Below are 19,517 nucleotides of genomic sequence, written 5' to 3'. Positions count from 1 at the left end.
TCACGTCGTCCACGCCCCCTGGCCAGAGGCCGGGCAACATGGCGGCCTCCTTGCTGGCGTCAACGTTCGACCCGAGCGCCAAATTCAAATTTGCGGCCATCTTGAGCGGGCGGAATCTCGGCGCCTAGCGCGGTTGGAAGTGAGGGTATCCGGTGCGCTGGTCTCGGGATTCAGGGGTGAGGGCGCCATGGCGCCCGGCTGCAAAAGTAAGTAAAGACCCCCGGGCTTCATGACCCCGTCCCGGCCCCTAGATACAGCAGTGAAGGGCGGCCCTCCCCGCCCAGGGTTCCCGGCTGGGAGTGAAGGGCAGGAGCGGACTGAGCGGCGCGGGGCGTTTGGGATCTCTGTGTCCCCCAGACAGACAGTGTTTGGCTGGAACACTTGTCTTCCCTTCCATCTGTGTATTGGGCCCGTGTCACGAGCCAGGCACAGTGGTAGACGCTTGGGCTGAGCGGTGAACCAGAGAGCCCTCCTGCAGGAGCTTGCGCCCGGGACCTGCAGGTTTCTTCCTTCCCGTTCTCGGTTCTGCTCTTTCGTCGCTGCCCTATTCCGGTGTCCCGAGTGGGGCTGCCTGTACTTACCCCTGCCTGAGGTTCTCCGCTCCTTCTGGCTCTCACCACCTTCTGCGTATTTCCACACTATTGACTATCCTGAAGGGGAGAACTTACTCCTGTTCCAAGCACATCTTTCTCTTCTGGAGGGCTTGCTTTCGAATCTCTTTAGATAAGCCCAGGGTTATCACAAATCCCTATTTTCTTTTCAAGGGGACCCGTCGGTTTCTTCCTTGGAGGGGAGCACTGCCAGTTTTCGCTTTTGATAAAACCTCACTAAATTTAAACCCTTATTTTTCACTAAAATCTTAGTCTTTTGCCGTTCTTGTTTACGTGCTCCGTCTCTTACGTTTCCTAATCCTTTAAGGAATCTTGTTTTTTAAAGCCGATTTTGAGCTAATTCGGTGGATCTCGGTGAATGGTAATATTTGGTAATGAGGAGAGGCCTGTGTTAGGTTGGAGAAACTGAATTTTGGGGCTCTAAGGAGACTTTCGACAATGTTAATGCTTCAAGCAGTCATTTGTAATTGTGTTCCGATGTCTTTGTTGTTTCATTAACTGTCTAGGTCATCACACTACTCACTGCCTACTCACCGTGCTCTCTTTTTCCGCCTAAAATGTTTCTCTTGTCGTCATTTTCAGTATGCAGGGAATAGTAGCACAAAAATTTTTAAGTTTTTGGACTGAAATGTGCACCGGGGTTCCTGCACAACTACAGTATTCTGCAAATCTGGACTCGAACAAGAGAATTTGATATCTGTGATATAATTAGAGCATCTGCTTACATAACGGAAAGTGATGTTTGTATGTCACTGTCTGTTAAAGGACTCTGTCTGGCCTGTGTACATCACTTTCTGGGAAGTGATGAGAACAAGGGTATTGATAACTCCCATGTGTGAAAATGATTGTTTCCATGGGGAACTCTTCTGTTCTTGCAGTCTATAAGCAATGTTGAGGTTGATGACATCCCATCGTGCTGGGAATGTTGCGTGAATGTTTGTGCTGCGTGCTTTCCCAGCAGTCCAGAGATCTGGAGCCTGCATTGGGGAACTCAGCTGGTGCTGTCCACAACTTTTACTTTTGTGCCCCATGGGTTGCTGACTGTGAAATCGGAGAAATGAGAATGTGAAGTACAATCCTAATGAAATTAAGTTTAAGGTTCTGTTTCTGAACTTAATCATATTTGGTTAAATGTTCCATAGGTATTTATCTAGACTGCAGAGTAAAACATTATGTTTTTTTTTTTTTAACAGCAGGAAGACTTAAAAAAAATAATGCTTTTTGAGGATTAATATACATACAGCAAAGGACACAAATATTAAGAATACCATGTGATAAATTTTTTTTAAAATACTTCCATTCATTTTATCTTTTTTTTTTTTTTTTTAAACATTTTATTTATTTATTTGACAGAGATCACAAGCAGGCAGAGGCAGGTAGAAAGAGAGAGAGGAGGAAGCAGGCTCCCCGCTGAGCAGAGAGCCCGATGCGGGGCTCGATCCCAGGACCCTGAGATCATGACCTGAGCTGAAGGCAGAGGCTTTAACCCACTGAGCCACCCAGGCGCCCCCTCATTTTATCTTTTTAAAGGTTTTCTTTATTTATTTGACAGAGAAAGATCACAAGTAGACAGAGAGGCAGGCAGAGAGAGAGAGAGAGAAGCAGACTCCCTGCTGAGCAAAGAGCCCGATGTGGGACTCAATCCCAGGACCCTTGAGATCATGACCTGAGCCGAAGGCAGCAGCTTAACCCACTGAGCCACCCACGCGCCCGATAAATTTTTTTTTTTTAAGGTTTTTTATTTTTATTTGTCAGAGAGAGAGCGCACAAGCAGGGGGAGGAGCAGGCAGAGGGAGAAGTATCCTCCCTGCTGAGCAAGGGGCTCTATCCCAGGACCCTGGGATCCTGACCTGAGCGGAAGGCAGGCGCTTAACTAAGCCATCCAGATGTCCTATGCGATGAATTTTACATATGAATACACACTCTTGTCACTGCCACCAAGAACAAGAAATAGAATGATCTCTGTGGGGCACCTGGTGGCTCAATGGGTTAAAGCCTCTGCCTTCGGCTCAGGTCATGATCCCAGGGTCCTGGGATCGAGCCCCGTAATGGGCTCTGCTCGGCGGGGAACGTGCTTCCCTTCCTCTCTCTCTGCCTGCCTCCCTGCCTACCTGTGATCTCTGTCAAATAAATAAATAAAATCTTAAAAAAAAAAATGATTTCTGTGCCCAGAAAGTTCCTGGGATCCTTCCTAGTTAGCAACTATACTGATTTCCATCACTGTTGACTAGTTTTGCCTATCATGTAAATGGTACAGTATTTATCTTTTTGTTTTGGCTTTCTACTGAAGCTTATCTGAGCACTGCTTATATGTCATCTGCAGCAGGTAATTCTTTTACATTGCTGCTGAGTGTTCCATCCTGGTAATATGCCACAATTTGTTTACTCTTTTGATGTACATTTGGGTTTCTAGATGGATGATTATGAATAAAGCTGCTGTAAATATTCCTCAACATATTTTAAAGTAGCTGAATCGAAGACCTCAGAGCTAAAAGAATTTTACAATGAAGGACCCTTGTGTCAACCTTTGGCAGCAGCCACATGATGAATTTTTGTATTCTGTTTATCCTTTGCTTAAGATACAGCATACTGAGGGGGTTAAAAGTATGAGCTCTGGGGGCGCCTGTGTGGCTCAGTGGGTTAAGCCTCTGCCTTCGGCTCAGGTCATGATCCCAGAGTCCTGGGATCGAGCCCCCTATCAGGCTCTTTGCTCAGCAGGGAGCCTGCTTCCCCCACCCTTTCTGCCTGCCTCTCTGCCTACTTGTGATCTCTCTCTCTCTCTCTCTCTCTGTGTCAAATAAATACATAAATAAATCTTAAAAAAAGAAAAAGAGTATGAGCTCTGGATCCTGAATGCCTGGGTGCAAACGGCAGCATTTCTCGGTGACAGCATTGCCTCAGAACTCAATTAGGCTTAATGCTAGAACTATCCACCTCTGTGTAATTTTTGGTTTCATTTTATCTCACTATTGGCTTACTAACTTGGCTTTTTTCTTTTCTTTAGTAAACATTTCATTTTGGAGTAATTTAGGTTTACAGAAAAGTTGTAACACATGTTCATCCGGTATCTTCTCGACTTGACTAGACCACCACGTGCTATATGGAATCCCCTCCCTCCGCTTCAGACTGGAATCTCTAGGCAGTTGAGCTGGGGCAACTAGAAGGGCTCACTGCCTTTGTTTCCCACTCTCGGGGCCACTTGACTGTGCTGTCTGTTGTCCAGTGTCTGAAACTTACTGTGTGTTTTTTCCCAGTTTCCTAGTTACTTAAGACAGGGCAGTCAATCCAGTCTGTTACTCCATCATGGCCTTAAGCGCAAGTCTGGGTCTCAGTGGGTTTTATTTATTTATTTGACAGATAGAGATCACAAGTAGGCAGAGAGGCAGACAGAGAGAAAGGAGGAAGCAGGCTTCCAACTGAGCGGAGAGCCCGATGCGGGGCTCGATCCCAGGACTCTGGGATCATGACCTGAGCCGAAGGCAGAGGCTTTCACCCACGGAGCCACCCAGGCGCCCCATAAACTGGTGGCTTTTAAACAGTGGACATTTATTTCTCACAGTTCTGGAGTCTGGGAAGTCTAAGATCATGGTGTCTGCGTATTTGGTGTCTGGTGAGGGCTTACTTCCTCACCGATGCTCTCTTTTTGGTATAATCTCACATGGTGGAAGGGAGGCGCTACCTAGAGGGTCTTTTATAAGGATACCAGTGTCAATCATGAGGGCCTTGACTTCAAGACCTAATCACTTTCCAGGGGTCCCTACCTCCTAATACCACAACCTGGGGTTTAGGCTATCGCCATATGAATTTTGGGGAGATACAAACATTCATACCACAGCAGTGATAAAGAGATGACTTATTCATCATTTATATAGAATTAAAGGTTGACTGCTTTTAGTGTGGTACAATGCCTTTATTTTTCTTTAATATTTAAAGATCTTTCATTTATTATAGAGCGAGCATGAGCTGGGGAAAAGGGCAGAGGCAGAGGGAGAAGCAGACTCCATGCTGAGCAGGGAGCCCAATTCAGGGCTCGATCCCAGGACCCTGAGATCATGATCTGAGCCAAAGGAAGACGCTTAGCCAACTGAACTACCCAGGTGCCCCATAGTGTGGTACACTGCCTTTAGATAGCTGAGGTGTAGAAGTGTGTTTTGAACTTCTTCCCCCTACAACCTCTGGAACTATGTGAATACTTGTCTGACTCAAGCCTTTGTATTTTTTGCTTACCTTTTCTGCTGTCAGGATATGTGACCCCTGCTCACATCATCTGTTCTAATCTCTGTTTTCCTCTTTCCCCAACTCTTCATAAGGATCAGACTTAAGCTTTCCTAACATGAAAGCCTTCCTTTCGTATTCTGGCATTCTTATTTGCTTTTATTTTTGCTAAAAGTACAGAGGGACTCTTTCTTTGCTGCCAACTCTTGTAGAGAGTTGAAGGGCAGGTGGGGAATTGGACAATCTGATCTATTTCACTTCACAGACATTCATTTGCTTGAGGGTATAGCTGCAAAGGGTGGTTTCCAGAGCAGTTGTTCAGTGGCAAAAATTTACTTTGAGCCTCTCTGCTATGAAAGGAAGAATATAAATAAACAATAGAAAGAATAGAAATTAAGGGTTTTTTTCTGATCTCTTAGTATTCATTCATTCAAAGATTTACTGACTGTTCACTGTGTGTCAGGCACTGCTCTAGACAATGCTTTACAGTTATTTTGGAAGAGAAAGAGAGTAGACTAATATATATTATGATGGCAGTCAGTCCTTTGGGGAAAATAGGGCCAGGGAAAGGAGTTAGGGTGATAGGTGGGTGGGTGGGTAGGGAGATAAGCTGGTGTTTCCCATAATGCGAGGTCATGGAATGCCCTATTGAGAAGACAATACTTAAGTAAATGGCGGAGGAAGTGTTCCAGGCAGAAGCGTGCGTGGATGCCTTTACAGCATGCATGAAGGTCCCAAAGTGTGACTTGTTCTAGAAACAAGAAATCTAGTTTGGTTGAAGTGCAACAAGGAGTGTAATAGGAAATTACTCTACACTCCAAGGAGTTGTGGAGGTGGTCATGGGGGAGGCAGGTGCACTAGATCATGTAGGCTCCTTTAGGCGGTTCTAAGAACTTTGTCTTTTGGGGCACCTGAGTGGGTTAAGCCTCTGCCTTCGGCTCAGGTCATGATCTCAGAGTCCTGGGATCGAGCCCCACATTGGGCTCTCTGCTCAGTGGGGAGCCTGCTTCCCCTCTCTCTCTGCCTGCCTCTCTGCCTACTTGTGATCTCTCTCTGTCAAATAAATAAATAAAATCTTAAAAAAAAAAAAAAAAAAGAACTTTGCCTTTTAACTCTGATTGAGATGGACAACCACTGTGGAGTTTTGAACAGAGGACTGACTTGTTATGATATGTACCTATCCTTATTTATTTTAATAGCTTTTCATTTTGCTATAATTTAAAGTTACAGCAAAATTGTGAGAGTAGCACATGCATAATCCATGCATAATACTCTTTACCCATATTAACCATTTTGTATTTTGCCACATCCGCTTTATCATTCTCTCTCCCTCTTCCCTCACCCTCCCTCTATACATAATTTTTATTAGCAATTTGAGAGTAAAATGGATACCTTTACCACAAAATACTTCAGTGAGTAATTTCTGTGAATAGGAGTATTCTGTTGGCTAATCAGTGATCAAAATCAAGAAATTTTACATTGGAGGGGTGCCTGGGTGGCTCAGGGGGTTAAGCCTCTGCCTTTAGCTCAGGTCATGTCTCAGGGTCCTGGGATCGATCCCCCCCATGGGGCTCTCTGCTCAGCAGGGAGCCTGCTTCCCTCTCTGTCTCTGCCTGCCTCTCTGCCTACTTGTGATCTCCTTCTCTCTCTCTCTGTCAAGTAAATAAAATCTTTAAAAAAAAAAAGAAATTTTTACATTGATATAATACTGTTTTCTAACAGTTATCCACAGTCCATATTTTACTTTTATGCAGGGTCCCAATAATCTATTTTATATCTATTTTATAGTTGTTTCTCTCCAGAACCAGATCTGTCATTGTATTCAGTTTTTTAACAGCTTGGTTGAGATGTAAGTCAGATACCATGTAATTCACCCACATAAAATGTAAAATGTTTTTAGTATATTCATAGATATGTGCAACTATCAACATAGTCCATTAGAACATTTTCTTCACCTCAAAAGAAATGTTATACCTTCAGTCCTCTTTCTTCCCACTTCTCTACTCCCCACCAGCCCCAAGTAACAACTCCTCTCTTCATTATTCAGAGTGGCATAGTAAAGTCTCTGGCTGTTATTGTTCAGTTGTCTATTTCTCCCAAATTTTCTGTCCATTTTTTTCTTTGTGTATTTTGGTAAACTGGTATTGGGTGAGTATATGTTTACATCTGAATTACCATCCTGAAGGATTGCCTTTGTATTTTTATAAAATGTCCTTTTTTATCTCCTTATCAACATTTTTTTGTGGTTTTTGAAAATTTGTTTTGTCTAATACCAGTGTAGCTACTCCAGCTTTCTTGTGGTTGCCTTTTGAGTGAGATATCTTTTTTTCATTGTTTACTTCTAGTGTATTTTTATCTTTGAATCTAAAGTGTGTTTCCTGTAGGTAGTGTATAGTTGGAACATGTTTTGTCAAGTAGTCGGGCAGTCTCTGCCTTTTATTTATTTATTTATTTTTTAAAAAGATTTTATTTATTTATTTGACAGAGAGAGATCACAAATAGGCAGAGAGACAGACAGAGAGAGAGATGAGGAGAAGCAGGCTCCCTGCTGAGCAGAGAGCCCTATGCGGGACTCGATCCCAGTCCCCTGGGATCATGACCTGAGATGAAGGTAGAGGCTCAACCCACTGAGCCACCCAGGCGCCCCATAGTCTCTGCCTTTTAATTGGGCTATATAATCCATTCACATGTTACTGGTATAGTTAGATTTTCATGTGTCATTTTACTTTTTGTTTTCTATGTGTCTCACATCATTTATATTCCTCTATTCCTCCTTTACTGCTTTCTTTTGGGATTTTTAAAATTATTATATTAATGGTTGCTCTAGGGTTTAACATGCTTGTCCTATCAAAATTAGCTTCAGATTTATTTTAGCTTAATTCCAGTGACATAAACATTACTTCTATATAGTTCTATTCCTTCCCACCCCATTTTTGATATATTGTTAAACATATTACATTTAAACATTATAAACCCAACAGTGTATTGCTATAATCATTATTTTGCCAACTTTAGTTCCTTCTTCTGGCCACCGCTTTGCTCTTACCCACCTTGTATGTATATTACATTCCCATATATTGTAGACCCAACAATATGTTATGTACATTTTATTTTATTTGTTTTTTGTAAAGATTTTATTTATTTATTTTTTTAAAAGATTCTATTTATTTATTTGACAGATAGAGATCACAAGTAGGCAGAGAGGCAGGCAGAGAGAGAGGGAGAGGAGGAAGCAGGCTCCCTGCTGAGCAGAGAGCCTGATGTGGGGCTCAATCCCAGGACCCTGGAATCATGACCTGAGCTGAAGGCAGAGGTTTTAACCCACTGAGCTACCCAGTGCCCCTAAAGATTTTATTTTTTTAAGTAATCTCTACAACCAGTTTGGGGCTCAGACTCACAATTCTGAGATCATGAGTCACGTGCTGCATCGACTGAGCCAGCCGGGCATCCCCATTGTGTACATTTTAAAGCAACAATACATTATATACATTCTAAAACTTCAAAAATCAATTAAGAGAAGAAAGGAGGAAAAAATAGGCATTTGTACTGTCTTATGGGCTATTACATCTTTGAAATGTTTTCTGCTATTTATCTTTTTTCTCCTTCTGGAGCTCCCCATTACATGTGTATTGGTGTGTTTGATGGTGTCCCACATTTTCTCTGAGGTTTGCTTTACTTCCCTTCATCCTTTTTTCTGTCTGTTCTTTGGCTTGTATAGTCTCTGTTGCTCTGTCTTTGTGTTTGCTCATTTTTTCTTCTACTGGTTTATGTATGCTTTCGAGTCCTTCTAGTGAATTTTTATTTCAGTTATTGTACTGTTTGAACTGCAGAGTTGCAATTTTTCAAAATAATGTCTATCTTTATTCTCTATTTGATGGGACATTGTCATTATACCTTCCTTTAATGCTTTAATTTAAACTGATTTCCTTCAGTTCTGTGAACATGTTTATAATGATTGCTTTGAAGTCTCCCAACATCTGGATGCTATGACAGGCAGTTTCTTTCTTTCTTTTTTTTGACAGGAAGTTTCTGTTGCTAGCTTCTTTTCTTTTCTTCTTTTCCTGCTTCATGGCTCCTACTTTCCAGTTTCTTTGAATGCCTTGCTTTTTTGTTGTTGTTGTTGTTGGATACTTGACATCTTAGATAATATACTGTAGCAACTTTGAATACGGGTCTCTCTGTCCTCTGGGGGGTTGTTATTTGCTTGTTTGTTTAATGACTGACTGGCTCATTTTAGTGACATCTCTTTTCCTCTCAAAATGTTAAGCCTTTGATGTTGCTCCTCAGAGAAGCCCAGCTTCAGGTATGCCCACAGTAACCCTGACGACACTGGTTTTGGTGGGGATTTATTTCCCTCTTTCCCTGACCACATTTAGTTCTTAAACTTCAGGAATACCAGCTGATTGCCCTGTTTTGAACAATGCCTGGAACACTGTCCTACAAATTTGTCTTCGCCACCCCCCATTTTTGAGGGGGAGGGAAAGGGGAGAAAAGGGAATTTTTTTTTAAAATTTTTATTTATTTATTTGAGAGAGAGAGAGAGAAAGCACAAGCAGGGAGGCAGCAAGCAGAGGGAGAAGCAGGCTCCGGGCTGAGCAAGGAGCCTGATGCAGGACTCAATCCCGGGACCCTGGGACCATGATCTGAGCGGATGGCAGATGCTTAACTGACTGAGCCACCCAGTTGTCCGGAAAAAGGAGAATCTTAAGCAGGGTCCATACTCAGCCAGAGCTCGATCTTATGGCCCTGAGATCATGACCTGAACCAAAACCAAGAATCAGACACTTAACCAACTGAGCCACGCAAGTACCCCTGATTCTTGCCCCTTTGAAGGAAAAGTTCGTGAGGTCTTTCATGCTTGTTTTGATCCCAGTAAAGCTGCTCCCAGCTGTCTGATGCCCCAGTTCTCTCCTGTAAATTAATAGGCCTGTGGTTTTGTTTGTACCTCCTAATGGCCTCTCACCACAACCTTCACTGTTCTTGAGTATGTGATGAGACTTGAACTTCTCCATGCTCTGTTGGAAATGAGGTCAGCTCCTTTGGAGCTATTTGGTTTATGATCTGTTTCTCCCCTAAGGCAAAATCTCTGAACCTAGATTCTGGAGCTGGGGGTAGGGAGAAGATAGCCTTCTTTCAGAGTGACACCTCTGCTCTAGTTGCTGAGTATTTGATGGGGACGGGAGTGTGTGTATGGGGGGGCAGCTGGGGTCCCTTTGACTTGCCTTTCCTAGTGTAGAACCACTGCCGTGTGAGCCAGACCAAGGGTGATCAGGGTCCCAATGTTCTCAGTACACTATGTCCAAGGTACAGCCTCATTCCATGAGTGGAGGCTGAGTATGAGAAGGGAACCCCCATCTCTCAACCATATTTATCTGGGATTTAGCTTCAGCAGTAGGCAGCTGGCTAGAGGCAGGATGAGGTTATCAAACCTACCCGCTCCTGGAAGAAAGCCCTCCAAATGGAAGCTGAAGGGAGGGGAGGAGGATCCTTGTGTTCTTGGCTGTGCAGTCTGGAGTAGAGCCGCCAGCGTGCTGGGCTGGAAGGGAGGGACCTTGGTTGAACTGCCACAGATTCTCACCTTCATTGTGGAATATTCGTTGATCTGCTTGGCTCAATGTTTTTTCATTTGTCTCTTTGCCTTTATGGCTGTATCTAGAGACCGTAAATGTTTTTTTGTTTTGTTTTCTGTCTTTTATTTTACCAGTTTTACTGGGCTGTGGGTCAGTGGAGTTCCTCATGCAGCCATGCTGAAAGTTGATCTCTGGGTTCTTTTTTAGCATTCATTCTGCCCTCTGGGTTGAGAATAGGTGGGAGTCTGGGGATAAGGGAATGAGGAAGAGAAGCAGGGAAACTGTTGTAATAACTCAAATGAGGGATGTTGCTGGCTTGATTCCATAGCAGTATTTGACCAGAAGTTATAGGATTCTGGATGTATTTTGATGGTAGAGCCAAAGATTGGCTAACAGGTTAGATATGAAGTATGAGAAAGAAAGGGGTCAGGAATGACTCCAAGGCTTTTGGCCTGAGCAACTAGAAAGATGGAGTTTTTAGGGTGCCTGGGGTGCACAGTCAGTTAAGCATCCAGCTCTTGGTCTCAGCTCAGGTTGTGATCTCAGGGTCCTGTGATTGGACCCTATGTTGGGCTCTGTGCTCAGCGAGAAATCTGTTTAAGACTTTGTCTCCCTCTCCCTAGGTCCCTCCCCCCTGCATGCTCTTTCTTTCTCTCTTGCTCTCTCAATAAAATAAATCTTTAAAAAAAAAAAAAAAGGAAGAAAGAAAGATGGAGTTGTCATTGAGATGAAGAGGCATGTTTGGGATGGGTGTAGGGTGATCAGGAGTTCAGTTTTGGATAAATTAAATTTGAGACATTGCCCATTGGGCATCCACCTGGAGATGTCAAGCAGGCAATTAGATGTGAGAGTCTGCTGCTTAGGAAAGTGGTCTAGAGTTGGTTATCATCAACCTATACTTAGCATTTAAAACCATGACCTTGGGTGTCATCACCAATAGAGTGGATGCAGATAGAATAGAAGGAAGATCAGTCTTGGGCCCTGGAAGTCCCGTTGTCAGGAAGTCGGGAAGCTGAGGAGACAGGGGAGTGTCAGCAACAGAAGACTGGGCTCGATAAGAATGAGATTTTTTTAATAGTACAATTTTAGATGCCTGTAATAACTTCTTGTCTTTTTTTCCTAGCTGAGTTACGCAATGTGGCAAATTGTCAGTCTAGCCAACCAAGGTAAGGAAAAAAATCTCGTTGATGAGACCAAAAGAATTAGGGATATAGTGTTCCTAAAACAACCATTTAGCATAGGTAGGGGTACTTGCTTCAGAATTAAGCTTGGACCTCAGCCACCTAGAAATCTGGAAACATCACACTTCCTCCCCAACCCACACCCCTTATCCTCTCAACCTTCTGGCTAAAAGATGGAATCAGTGACATAATTCTCTCTTGGGGTGACTTATTTTATTACTGCTACTAAGAGGGAAAACAGAGACAAGCAGCGCTTGGAGCTCCATAGAATCAACTTTGAGTTGATTTCAAATAAAAGCTTATGAAGATGAGTATCGTATCATGAAACAAATCAGTGAAGGGTGTGAGTCATGTGAGACTCTTTTAGAAGAGGTAAATGTATGGGTAGATTGGGGCTTTGTTGGGGAAACTCAGTATGGAAACATTAGAGGCAATGTGAGACTCAGATCCTTTTTTAGTTTTCCCAGTAAACTTAGGCTGGTACATTTCTTGTCTTCAGTAATGAAGGTGATGCCATCAAAGTTTTTGTGCGAATTCGTCCACCTACAGAAGGTTCTGGATCAGCTGATGGAGAGCAAAACTTATGCTTATCTGTGCTCTCCTCTACCACTCTCCGGCTTCACTCCAACCCTGAGCCCAAGACCTTCACATTTGATCATGTTGCAGACATGCACACCACTCAGGTAATGATAGTTTTGGAAACTTAACTTTCCATTTGGATAAGATTCTGTTAGTGAAGTTTTCATTTCTGGTCTCTTTAGTTTGATAGATTTCGGATAAGGACAAAGATATAAATATTTTAGATTTAATATATTTTAAAATATTTTAAATTTAATTATTATTTTTCTTCTTCCATCAAACTTTGTACCGGAGTGACAGGCCTGCTTTACTTTCATTCACCATCCCATGATGGAGGTTAGTGGAGGTGTATTTTTCAGGGCCACTTGGATGGTTGATAAGTCTAGTTGAACTTCCTAGTTTAAGGAGAGGATCTTAATTGTAATATCAAAAATGGGGTGGCTTAATCAGAAACATTAATTTCTCACTGTTCTGGAGGTTGGAATTCTAAGATCCAGGCCAGGAGATCCAGTGTTTGGTAAGGGCATGCTTCCTGGCTTATAGACAGCTGCCTTCTCCCTGTGCAGAGAGAGAGAAAGCAAATTCTCTAGTGTCTCTTAGAAGGGCACTCCTCCCATCACAAGTTCTCTACCCTCATGACCTAATTATCTTCCAAAAGCCCCGTCTCCAAATACCATCCCACTGGGGATTAGGGTTTCAGCATAGGAATTTTGGGGAGGACACAAACATTCAGTCCATGGTAGAGAGTAACAGGACTAGGATTACGTTGATGTTAGTAACTTTTTCTAATTAAGGACAATTTAGTTAATATCTAGTCAGTACTATCCATTAGAACTTTCTGTAACAAGACAAATGTTATAGATCTGTGCTGTCCATTACAGTAGCCTCTATCTGCGTATAGCTATTTAAGTTTGAACTTGTTAAGATTGAATAAAATCTCTCAAGTTTAGTTTCTCAGATATACTAATTGCATATGACAATGGAGCCCCTGAAATGTAGCTAGTACATCTAAGGACCTGACTTTTTTACATTTTATTTAATTTTTATTAATTTGAATTTAAATAGCCACATATAGTTAATGGCTACTGTATTGGATATCACAGATCTTGATTATTCCCTTACACACATGGATGTTTTTGGTGAGACATTCAGATATTTAGATCTTTATTTATCTAGGACATGGCTGATCAGTGGAAATAGAAAGTTAGTCCCATATATAATTTAAAATTTTCTAGTAGCCATGTTGACAAAAAGTAAAAAAGAAACAGGTTAACTTAATTTTAATCCTATATTTTATTTAATCCAGTGTATCCAAAATATCACTTCCACATGTAATTGATATAAAGCAAATTATTAATGAAATATTTTCCATTCTTTTTCTTCCTGTTCAGTCTTCCAAATCTGGTATATATTTTACACTTAAAATACATCTCAAGTTGGGTCACGTTTCAGGTACTCAGTAGCCACATGTGGTTCATGGCTATGGTGTTTGACAAGGCAAACTTAGCAATTCTTGCAGTATTGATAAGATTGCATCTATTTATGTACAAAAATGAAAATAAAAAATCACATATTGATTAGTATAAGCTGGTAAGAAAAGTATCAAAGAACATATAGGGCCATGTATTTGATGCTAATAGCAGTATAATATTTGCATGCAACTTGCTGAACAAAATACTGTATCAATTGTAGATGTAAGCTTTAAATTTATAATTGTATATGAGATTAATAGACATACTTGTCTAATATTTTATCATTTTAGGTGTTGTAGCCTTTTTTCTTTTTTTTTCTTTTTTTTTTTTTTTTTTTTTAGACAAAGCCAAATTCAACTTTTATTAGCACAAAATAAATAGACCATTACTGTTCTGGTTATTTCTGTACAAATAACTAGATTAGGGCAGCTGCTTGGCCAGATAATTGATTGTTTGGTCTCAGCTGTTTCATAGCAGAAAAGAGTCAATTTAACATAATTGTTCTTTGATGCATATAAATGCCTTGACAATGAATATTAAGTTTAAATATTTTTTAACTATGACAGTTCAGGGAAGCCAAAAATACAGTGTTTTATTAATATTATGGTATTCTCTGTAGAAGGAACTATATCAACATTTCTTCGGAGAATCTCCATACTGGAGTGGTCATTTTTCTATCGTCTACAGACATGATGGGGAGTGTGGAAATAAACCAAGACCAGTCAAATGAGAACAAGTCGATCATCTATTCATTCAGAGCTTGCTATCAGCAAGCTACCATTTTGTCATTTGTCAGAGACTGGAAGTTAGACAGAAGAGGGGAGAAGTTTTATAGAAGAAAGAGAAGGCTTTGGGTGTACTTTGATTGGAGGCTGTTGACCTGGGTCTGGTGGGGGGCTGTAGCTTGTAGCCTTTTTTCTATAGTGATTGCAATTTTCATGTTTTCACAAGCATTGAAAAATCTAAAACATTATTTTTATTCTGTTCTCAGATATAGTGTAGGAAAAATGTTTTCATTTCTATGAAATGTTAAAATGTTTGGTGCTTACATTTGTAGGAGTCTGTGTTCTCAGCTGTGGCCAAGGGCATTGTGGAATCTTGCATGAGCGGTTACAACGGAACCATCTTTGCCTAGTAAGTTCCTGGCTCTGTCCTTATACAAGGGTACAGCAATACGTACTTCTTACTATAGCTGCTGAAATCAATTATCACAAACTTTAGTGGCTTGAAACAATACAAATTTATTATCTTTCAGTTCTGTAAGTCCAAATCTCACTGAGCTACAATAAAAGTGTTGGCAGGGCTGTGTTCCTTTCTGGAGGCTCTAGAGGACGATTCCATTTCTTTGCCTTTTCCAGCTTTTAGAGGCCTTCAAATTGCTTGGGCACAATCCCCTTTCTCTGTCTTTGAAGCCAAGAACATGCAACTCTCCCACTCTTCTTCCTCAGTTACATCTCCCTCTGGCTATGACTGGGACAGTTTCCCTGCTTTTACAGATTTATGTGATTGGATTGGCCCCACCAGGATAATCGAGGTGGAGGAGATTAAACTCCACCTCCAGGAGAGGAGAACATTTACTTATATTATTTGGAATTCTTCTTCTTCTTCCTTTTTTTTTTTTTAAGATTTTTATTTATTTATTTATTTGACAAACAGACTTCACAAGTAGGCAGAGAGAGAGGAGGAAGCAGGCTCCCCGCTGAGCAGAGAGCCCGATGCGGGGCTCGATCCCAGGACTCTGGGGTCATGACCTGAGCTGAAAGCAAAGGCTTTAGCCCACTGAGCCACCTACGTTCCTCTGGAATTCTTCTTTGAGGAATATTTGTCCCCCCCCCGCCATTTATTTAATTCTACTTGAAGTTATAATTCAATATATTGTTTTTATCTTACTGCTCATATCTTCCTAGCTTTGCCATTGGGAGCTATTTGAGGTTGGTTTCCGTGTCCCTTTGACATGTCTCATCCTTTTGCTTGAGCACTTCCTTACTTTATGATACTACAGGTTGCTCCTGGCTTATCTGTATTTTCCCTGTCCTAGGCCTAGACTCAGCCGTTTCACCAAGGATCCCTGGTTCCTTTTATTGGAGAATGGTATTTAGAAACCAAGATGTGGGGCACTGGGTGTGTTTGTTGCTACTGGAGTATCATTGCTTCTAGGTCTTCTCAGCAGACAACTAGGTAATAAATGTATATGTACTAAGTCACATATATAGGCCTATCTATAATTGTTTGTTTATATCCATTTGTATATACGTTAAGCTAAACATGTCATGCTTATGTCTGTAATCCAAGGGTTTAGAATCCACATGGGTTCCTTTAAACTTTTCTTTTTTGTGTATCTGTAACTTCCCTCGCTGGCAGTGAGAACCGTGGCACCCACCTTCCATCATCCCTTTACTTCTTTGTTCATCCCCAGTATACACATAAAACACTTTATGAATTGTTATCCTGTATCCCTGTGAGAAACAAATTTATTGAGTATAGTTTTGAGGTACAGTTTTTTTTTTTTTTTTCTAAGCCTTACAATTTCTAGTCAAAACCTCCTTTTCTAAGGTTTCTTAGGTCAGCTCCTTTACTGTCCACTCACTCCAGTGCAGGTACGTCATGCATTTGTCGTGCATTCCATCCTGGGACCACAGGCATGCGGGTTGATGTGTTTTGCTTGTTTTTTTAGTTTGCCTGCCTTAAAGTTCACCCTTCGTGATAAACAGAGGTAGAGAATCATGTATTTACCACCCCAGTACTGAAGAGGACAGTTGTTCACCTTAAAGGTTTCCCGTTTGTCCCCCTTGTAGTTAGCCACTCCCCCTTCTCCTATCCGCTGACACCCAGGCTACACTAACATATTTTCCATTCCTAAAGTTCTGCCTTTTCCAGAGTGCCATGTGAATGGAATCATACAATAAGTAATCTTTTGGATCTGGCCTCTTCCTCTTAGTAAAAATGCATTTAGATTTGCCTGTGTTGTTGCATGCATCAGTAACTTACTCCTTGGGGCACCTGGTTGGCTCAGTCAGTTGAGACCTCTGCCTTTGGCTTGGGTCATGATCCCAGAGTCCTGGGATCGAGCCCCGCATCAGGCTCTCCGCTCAGTAGGGAGCCTGCTTCCTCCTCTCTCTGCCTGCCCCTATGCCTACTTGTGATCTCTGTCTGTCAAATAAATAAAATCTTTAAAAAAAAATTTAAAAAAACTTTTTTTTGGTCAATAGTATTTTATTATATGGATGAATCACGATTTGTTTACCTATTTCCTTATGAAGGGATAGCTTAGTTGCTTCTAGTTTTTAGTGATTATGAATAAATTGCTACAAATATTTAAATATTGATTTTTGTGTGAACATAAGTTTTCAAATCGTTTGAGTAAATCCCTAGGAATGCAATTGCCGGACCATATGGTAAGTCTATGATTAACCTTATGAGAAACTGCCAAATTGTTTTCCAAATGTATGTTTAAAGTGATTCATGATCCTGAATTTCTAAATGTTGGCAGACTTAAAATATCACTGTAGATTTAATTGGAAGTAAGATGGCGGTCCAGAAAACATTGTGACCTTGGCAATTATACGAGGTGAATTTTAGTATCATTTCAGATTTATTTCATAAATAGGAATAAAACTTGTAATCTTTTTTCTTAGCAGTAGACTTTTAAATTTAAAGTAGAGCTTTTTAACCCCGTGGTGATTTATATGAGACATTTGAGCAGCTGCTGCTTTGTGTGCATGTGACCTTGTTCGTCTGTAATTGGTTCAATGCACAAGAAAATAGAAAGCACATTAAAAAGTATAAATTTTAGACTCATATTGCATATACTTCATTGAAAATTCAGCTTTGCTTTTCATGCTTACTTTTCAGTTGTGTTCAGGAAAACTGAATATTGTGTCATTAGCAGTGAGACAGATACTTATTTTCTCATCTGTCTTCCCAAGAGAAAAAAGATTTTTTTTTCATAGAATATCTTGAGTGGTAAAGTTCAAGAATGAATTTGAAATAAGAGTCACAGTTGCAGAGATTTTATTACATATAGAACTGTTATTTTTTACAACCTTGTAGGCATACAAATTATGTTTAATTTGTGATGTGTTAATAACTTAATGAAAATTGCTTTTGTAGAAGGTGGAAATGAGAAACAGTTGGATGAATTGAATGTTTGATTTATTGGTTGGGGAGCGTACTTTTTGGTTTACCTATGACAGTCCCAATTCTAGGGTAGTTACTATTTTTTTTTTTAAAGATTTTTATTTATTTGAGAGAGATCACAAGTAGGCAGAGAGGCAGGCAGAGATCAGAGAGAGACGGGGAAGCAGACTCCCTGGTGAGCAGAGAACCTGCTGTTGGACTCGATCCCAGGACTCTGGGATCCTGACCTGAGCTGCAGGCAGAGGCTTTAACCCACTGAGCCAGCCAGGAGCCCGTCTTTTGGGGCATTTAAACAAAAAATGAATTTAAAAAAATTTTTAAAAGATTTTTATTTATTCACTTGACAGAGAGAGTGTGTATAAGTTGGGGGAGGGGTAGAGGGAGAAGAAGAAGCAGACTCCTGGCTGAGCAGGGAGCCTGATGCGGGGCTCAATCCGAGGACCGTGGGATCATGACCTGAGCTGAAGGCAGATGCTTAACCTACTGAGCCACCCAGGGGCACCTCAATTTTTTTTAGTATTTGTGCAATGAATCCAAGCTAAAGACAGTTGACATCTATCTTTAACATAAGCATTTTTAGTTTTAGTTTTTGTTACTCTTGTTTTTTGGGATAATGGAGAAAATAAGACACTACATACAAAAGAAGGCCTATAACATAAGGAATTTTAAAATTGCTATATTTTTAAAAGAAGACATTTTAACATCTTTAAAGGCAGAATTTAGGAAGGGAATTGCTAACTTAGAATAGAAAAAGTTGGAAACAGAAGTCCAGTATCTGGTTAAATCAATTATATATGCATAGAATATACAATGTAGCTATTAAAAATAATGAGGTAGGTTGCTATTTACTGGCTTAGAAACATCTGAGATAAAATTAAAGGACAAAATATTACAGAGCAGTATGCGGAGCATTTCAGTTTTGTAAATAAAAATTTACTGAAAATTCTGATGTCTGTGTTTGTATAATCCTGAAGCATTACCAGATAATGAACAGTGTATTTCCTAGTGGTAGAATAGGAAAGAAAGAAAATGAATCATTCACTTGTCACTTAGTATATATATATTTTTTATTAAAGATTTTATCTGGGGCGCCTGGGTGGCTCAGCGGGTTAAAGCCTCTGCCTTCGGCTCAGGTCATGATCCCAGGGTCCTGGGATCGAGCCCCGCGTCGGGCTCTCTGCTCAGCGGGGAGCCTGCTTCCTGCTCTCTCTCTCTCTCTCTGCCTGCCTCTCCGCCTACTTGTGATCTCTGTCAAATAAATAAATAAAATCTTAAAAAAAAAAAGATTTTATCTATTTGGGAGAGACAGAGAGCAAGAGCAAGAGAAGGGGCAGAGGGGAGAGTGAGAGGCAGACTCCTCACTGAGCATGGAACCTGACATGAGGCTCAATCCCAGAACCCTGAGACCATGACCTGAGCCAAAGTCCAGTACTTAACCGATTGAGCCACCCAGGTGGCCCCAATTTTTTTTTTTAATTTTTATAGTTTTTTTAAAAATTTTATTTATTTATTTGACAGACAGATATCACAAGTAGGCAGAGAGGCAGGCAGAGAGAGAGGGAGGAAGCAGGCTCCCTGCTGAGCAGAGAGCCTTGATGCGGGGCTCGATCCTAGGATCCTGGAATCATGACCTGAGCCGAAGGCAGAGGCTTTAACCCACGGAGCCACTCAGGCGCCCCCTTTTAAAAAAATTTTTTAAGATTTTATTTATTTATTTGTCAGAGAGAGAGAGTGCACACAAGGAGGGGGTAG

The 19,517-nt window shown here is 41.1% G+C and overlaps 1 protein-coding gene across 2 annotated transcripts in view; it reads left to right on the top strand.

Annotated features, from left to right (window-relative positions):
- The first annotated feature begins 18 nt into the window (after positions 1-18).
- Positions 19-19,517, top strand: part of KIF15 (kinesin family member 15) — a 71,205-nt gene continuing 51,706 nt past the window's right edge. Inside the window, exons 1-4 of one of the 2 annotated variants that reach the window (XM_004760834.3) lie at positions 19-206; positions 11,520-11,562; positions 12,077-12,260; positions 14,686-14,762. In XM_004760834.3, coding sequence (XP_004760891.1) covers positions 188-206; positions 11,520-11,562; positions 12,077-12,260; positions 14,686-14,762 — 323 coding nt within the window. In that variant the 5' untranslated portion in view covers positions 19-187. Of the gene's footprint in view, positions 207-11,519; positions 11,563-12,076; positions 12,261-14,685; positions 14,763-15,666; positions 15,807-19,517 lie in introns of those variants that run through there. The other variant, XM_013060703.2, reaches the window with a different exon arrangement.

The sequence above is a fragment of the Mustela putorius genome, unplaced genomic scaffold, assembly GCF_011764305.1.
Source record: "Mustela putorius furo isolate JIRA1106 unplaced genomic scaffold, ASM1176430v1.1 tig00000095_pilon_pilon_pilon, whole genome shotgun sequence".
Taxonomy (NCBI): Eukaryota; Metazoa; Chordata; class Mammalia; order Carnivora; family Mustelidae; genus Mustela; species Mustela putorius.
Note: the sequence above shows the minus strand (reverse complement) of the source record. Positions and strands in the feature narration are given on the sequence as shown.